The following is a 6,000-nucleotide window of genomic DNA, read 5'->3' on the forward strand; positions in this document are numbered from 1 at the left end:
ATCTTAAACTCCGAGGCGGGACGTAGAAGGAGATGCGTTTGGACAGATACGCTGGGCCGGAACCGTATAGCGTTTTGTAGGTCAAAACCAGCACTTTGAATTGTGCTGGGAATTAGATCGGCAGCCAGTGGAGCTGACATAACAGAGGGGTGGTATGTTCCCTGTATGATGCTCCAGTGAGTAGTCTAGTTGCCGCCCGCTGGACTAACTGAAGTTTCCGAACAGTCTTCAAAGGCAACCCCACGTAGAGTGCGTTGCAGTAATCGATTCGGGATGTAACAAAAGTGTGGACCACTGTGGCCAGATCAGACTTCCCAAGGTACGGGCGCAACTGGCGCACAAGTTTTAATTGTGCAAAAGCTCTCCTGGCCACCGCTGAGACCTGGGGTTCCAGGCTCAGCAATGAGTCCAGGATCACTCCCAAGCTGCGAACCTGCATCTTCAGGGGGAGTGTAACCCCATCTAACACAGGCTGAAACCCTATGCCCTGTTCGGCCTTACAACTGACCAGTAGGACCACTGTCTTGTCTGGATTCAGTTTCAATTTGTTAGCTCTCATTCAGCCCAACACAGCTGCCAAGCACCAGTTCAACCTATAAAGCCCTAAACGACTCCGGCCCAATTTAAAGTCCAAACGTATCCTCCCCATGAGCCATCAAGATTACTAAGATCATCTGGAGGGGCCCTGATCTCAATCCCACCAGCCTCACAGGCGCGGCTGGTGGGGACGAGAGACAGGGCCTTCTCGGTGGTGGCCCCTCGACTCTGGAACTCCCTCCCACTGGAGATCAGAACTGCCCCTTCGATCTTAACGTTCAGGAAACAGGTGAAAACCTGGCTTTGGGGATTGGCATTCAACGAATGAGCCATGATCCTGTGATATGGATGGATTACGACGAATAATGACTTTGATGATGACTGACCACTGTAATCATATGATTGTATTTTTGCCATTTTAATTGTTAATGTTTTAATGTTTTAGTGTGATTTAGAAATATGATGTTTTAATGACGGTCTGTAATACTGATGTTGGAAACTGGCCCGAGTCCCTCGAATGGAGGTGAGAAGACACTACCAAATAAATAAATAAATAAATTCAAGGTTTGGACAGCCTCCTTGGTGACAGGTGAGAAGGATCATAGAATCATAGAATCAAAGAGTTGGAAGAGACCTCATGGGCCATCCAGTCCAACCCCCTGCCAAGAAGCAGGAATATTGCATTCAAATCACCCCTGACAGATGGCCATCCAGCCTCTGTTTAAAAGCTTCCAAAGAAGGAGCCCCCACCACACTCCGGGGCAGAGAGTTCCACTGCTGAACGGCTCTCACAGTCAGGAAGTTCTTCCTCATGTTCAGATGGAGTCTCCTCTCTTGTAGTTTGAAGCCATTGTTCCGCATCCTAGTCTCCAGGAAAGCAGAAAACAAGCTTGCTCCCTCCTCCCTGTGGCTTCCTCTCACATATTTATACATGGCTATCATATCCCCAGGGAGCCCCCGGTGGCGCAGTGCGTTAAAGCACTGAGCTGCTGAGCTTGTTGATCGAAAGGTCGCAGGATCGATTCCGGGGAGCGGCGTGAGCTGCCGCTGTCAGCCCTAGCTTCTGCCAACCTAGCAGTTCGAAAACATGCAAATGTGAGTAGATCAATAGGTACCGCTCTGGTGGGAAGGTAACAGCGCTCCATGCAGTCATGCCGGCCACATGACCTTGGAGGTGTCTACGGACAACGCTGGCTCTTCGGCTTAGAAATGGAGATGAGCACCACACCCCAGAGTCAGACATGACTGGACTTAATGTCAGGGGACTACCTTTACCTATCATATCCCCTCTCAGCCTTCTCTTCTTCAGGCTAAACATGCCCAGCTCCTTAAGCTGCTCCTCATAGGGCTTGTTCTCCAGACCCTTTATCATTTAAGTTGCTCTCCTCTGGACACATTCCAGCTTGTCAATATCTCTCTTGAATTGTGGTGCCCAGAATTGGACACAATATTCCAGATGTGGTCTAACCAAAGCAGAATAGAGGGGTAGCATTACTTCCCTGGACCTAGACACTATGCTCCTATTGATGCAGGCCAAAATCCCATTGGCTTTGTTGGCTCATGTTTAACTTCTTGTCCATGAGGACTCCAAGATCTTTTTCACAAGTACTGCTCTCGAGCCAGGCATTGTCCCCCATTCTGTATCTTGCATAGAGATAACACCTCATTCCGAAACTCCAAATGATCTCCCCCAGCGGCTTCATGTAGATGTTAAACAACATCGGGGACAGAATTGAACCCTGTGGGACTCCACACAACAACGGTTGTGGGGCCGAACAGGTGTCATCCATATCCAAATAGCGCTTTGGATATGGAATTTGACTGGAATGGTGATACGGTGGTTAATATTGTTTTTATTGTTTAAATTAATGTTCTAAGTTTGCAGATGACACCAAATAGGGAGGGATAGCCAATACTCCAGAGGACAGGAGCAGGATTCAAAACGATCTTGACAGATTAGAGAGATGGGCTGAAACTAACAAAATGAAGTTCAACAGTGACAAATGCAAGATACTCCACTTTGGCAGGAAAAACTAAATGCAAAGATACAAAATGGGGGACGCCTGGCTCAAGAGCAGTATGTGTGAAAAAGATCTTGGAGTCCTCGTGGACAACAAGTTAAACATGAGCCAACAATGTGATGTGGCGGCAAAAAAAGCCAATGGGATTTTGGCCTGCATCAATAGGAGCATAGTGTCTAGATCCAGGGAAGTCATGCTACCCCTCTATTCTGCTTTGGTTAGACCACACCTGGAATATTGTGTCCAATTCTGGGCACCACAATTGAAGAGAGATATTGACAAGCTGGAATGTGTCCAGAGGAGAGCGACTAAAATGATCAAGGGTCTGGAGAACAAACCCTATGAGGAGCGGCTTAAGGAGCTGGGCATGTTTAGCCTGAAGAAGAGAAGGCTGAGAGGAGATATGATAGCCATGTATAAATATGTGAGGGGAAGCCACAGGGAGGAGGGAGCAAGCTTGTTTTCTGCTTCCTTGGAGACTAGAACAATGGCTTTCAACTACAAGAAAGGAGATTCCATCTGAATACGAGGAAGAACTTCCTGACTGTGAGAGCCATTCAGCAGTGGAACTCTCTGCCCCGGAGTGTGGTGGAGGCTCCTTCTTAGGAAGCTTTTAAACAGAGGCTGGATGGCCATCTGTCAGGGGTGCTTTGAATGCAATATTCCTGCTTCTTGGCAGGGGGTTGGACTGGATGGCCCATGAGGTCTCTTCCAACTCTTTGATTCTATGATTCTATTGTTTAAATTAATGTTCTATTTATTGTTTTAAATGTGGTTATATTGCTTTGTTATATTTAATAATATAACGTACCTTGGGAAGGCTGACTTGGCCACGGTAGTACACACTTTGGTTACATCCCGCTTAGATTACTGCAACGCTCTCTACGTGGGGTTGCCTCTGAAGACTGCCCGGAAGCTGCAGCAAGTACAACGCACGGCAGCCAGATTACTAACGGGTGCTGGGTACAGGGAGCACACCACTCCACTGTTACACCAGCTCCACTGGCTGCCGATTAGCTTCCGAGCACAATTCAAAGTGCTGGTGTTAACCTATAAAGCCCTAAACAACTCCGGCCCTGTTTACCTCTCCGAACGTATTCTCCCCTACGAACCATCAAGACCACTAAGATCGTCTGGAGGGGCCCTGCTCTCGGTCCCACTGCCTGCACAAGCACGGCTGGTGGGGACGAGGAACAGGGTCTTCTCGATGGTGGCCCCTCGACTTTGGAACTCCCTGCCATTAGAGATCAGAACTGCCCCCTCCCTCATGACGTTCAGGAAACTAACAAAGATCTGGTTATGGAACGCGGCATTTGACAACTGATTTAATTCTTTGCTCACATGAAAGGAGGATGATGAATGGTATTGTGATGGTGTCGGACGATTTGGCTCTTTTAACTGTGATGATAATGTTTTAATCGGTGATCTCAAGACTGGACTACTGTAACGCCCTCTACATTGGCCTCCCTCTGTCGGTGATTCGGAAGCTCAAGTTGGTACAAAATGCAGCTGCTCGGCTTCTTGCGGGAATTCCGATGAGATGCCACATAACACCAATCTTACTACAGCTGCATTGGTTACCAATTGAGCACCGGATCACTTTCAAAGTGATGGTACTCACCTTTAAGGCCTTGCATGGTCTGGGGCCAATGTATCTGAGGGATCGTCTCACCCCCTACCAACCCCAGAGATCCCTCCGTTCTGAGGACCAAGATCTATTGGAAGTCCCCAGTGTCAAGACCTTGCGTCTAACAGCAACCAGACGCAGAGCCTTTACAGCAGTGGCACCATCACTCTGGAATACTCTGCCACCTGAAGCCCGTGCCTTGCGGGACTTATCAGCTTTCCGCAGGGCATGTAAGACATACCTGTTCCGACAGGCTTTTAATGTTTGATACTGTTGTTTTTAAATTGTTTTAAATTGGTTTTAAACTTTGTTAGATTTTAGCTATTCTTGTAAGCTGCTCCGAGCCCCAGGGGAGTGGCGGCATATAAGTTTAAATAATAAATAAATAAATAAATAATGTGTATGGTGCTGATATTTTAATCGTGTTATGAAGTGCCATTGTGTTGTTATTGTATATTCTTTGTATGTTAACACATGTTGTGAACCGGTCCAAATCCCTCTTTGAAGGTGAAAGGGTCGGTATATAAAACCTCGAAATAAAAAAAATAAAATAAATAATGACATCAAATTGTGCCAAATGTAAGCCGTCCCGAGTCCCCCTTCGGGGGTTGAGAAAGACAGCGTAGAAATGCTGGAAATAAAATAAATAAACAAAATAACCTCAGAAACAGGCCTAAAAGCAAGATATCAAGAAAAGAATGTTGTTGTTGTGCTGTGAATATGCAATGACAAGTGTCATTATTGTGTGTGGGGGAGTTTAAGCAGAGTGGCGTCGAATGAGGAGGAGGCCCAAACTGCACCTGCTGCTGAGGGAGGCACAAAGGTTGCTGTAATCCTCGCCCGCCCATTCCACACACTCACAGACCCACAGGGCGCGAGGACGAGCCAGAGGCCGGGAGAGCATCCCCACAAAGCTTGCTTCTCCCGCGCGCGCCCCTCCCTGCCCGCCTGCCTCGCGCGCCCCTTACGCAGCTGACGCAACTGGCGCACTGAGACGCCCTCACTACGGCGGAGGGGGCTATTCACAGACGGTGCGTGTGCCCAGCTCCGCAGCAGGCGCGCGTGCGCGGCATTCTCGGCAGGCATTTCCGTAAACTGCGCCGCATTCTGCTCAGAGCCCTTTCCCACTCACCGGCCTACGAAGTTCTCCAGGACGGAGCTCTTGCCCGCGCTCTGTCCGCCGACGACGGCGATCTGCGGCAGGTCGAGGTGGCAGCTCTGCCCGATGGAGCTGAAGGCATCCTGCAGCTTGTTAACAAGCGGGATCAGCTCCTCCATCCCTCGGTTGCCCATGGCGACGGCCTAAAAGAAAGCGGGGAGGGCGCTCCTCCGCTTCCTCGCTCAGCCCCCGGCAACAAGCACCAAACTTCCCCCTCGGAGTCTCCTCATCCGGCCTCAGCGACGCCCCGCTCGCGCCTCCTACCGCCCCGACTCCCTTCCCATTGGTCAGCGCAGCCATCACTCCGTAGCGGTAACCAATAGGGAACGAGGATCTGGCGGACTCCCGCGCTGATACGGCGCTGTTGCATCGGCCCGCCTCATTTCCGGTTGGCGTTCTAATTGGACGAACTCGCCTGTCATTCGGCGCTCCCTCTGCGGCTCACCCAGCCAATAGCCGCCTCCGGAAAGTGGTCAAACTGCATTAAACCCCGCCCCTTTCTCTCGGGCGCTGCTCCCCATTCGTAACCCTTGCTCTCCTCTTCAAACAACGAGTTATCTATCAAAGCGGCGAGCCCCGCCCGCTGCGCCTTTTTCGCTTTCTATTGGCCAATGTTTCTGTCACTCAGAGCGAGCAGCCAATCGCTTCAGTAAAGT

At 49.7% G+C, this 6,000-nt stretch overlaps 1 protein-coding gene across 5 annotated transcripts in view; it reads right to left on the reverse strand.

The window, feature by feature from the left end:
- The window catches only part of DNM2 (dynamin 2), a 91,644-nt gene extending 86,048 nt beyond the window's left edge, over positions 1–5,596 (reverse strand). For 3 of the 5 annotated variants that reach the window (XR_010909266.1, XM_060763481.2, XM_060763480.2), the window contains exon 1: positions 5,318–5,596. Coding sequence is in view for 4 of the 5 variants with exons in the window: in XM_060763481.2 (XP_060619464.2) it covers positions 5,318–5,478 (161 nt within the window). In the remaining variant the exon portion in view is untranslated. The remainder of the gene's footprint in view (positions 1–5,317) is intronic. The other 2 variants (XM_060763479.2, XM_060763478.2) reach the window with 1 other exon arrangement.
- Between the last annotated feature and the right edge of the window lie 404 nt (positions 5,597–6,000).

Source organism: Anolis sagrei, chromosome 2 (genome assembly GCF_037176765.1).
Source record: "Anolis sagrei isolate rAnoSag1 chromosome 2, rAnoSag1.mat, whole genome shotgun sequence".
NCBI classification, from domain to species: Eukaryota; Metazoa; Chordata; class Lepidosauria; order Squamata; family Dactyloidae; genus Anolis; species Anolis sagrei.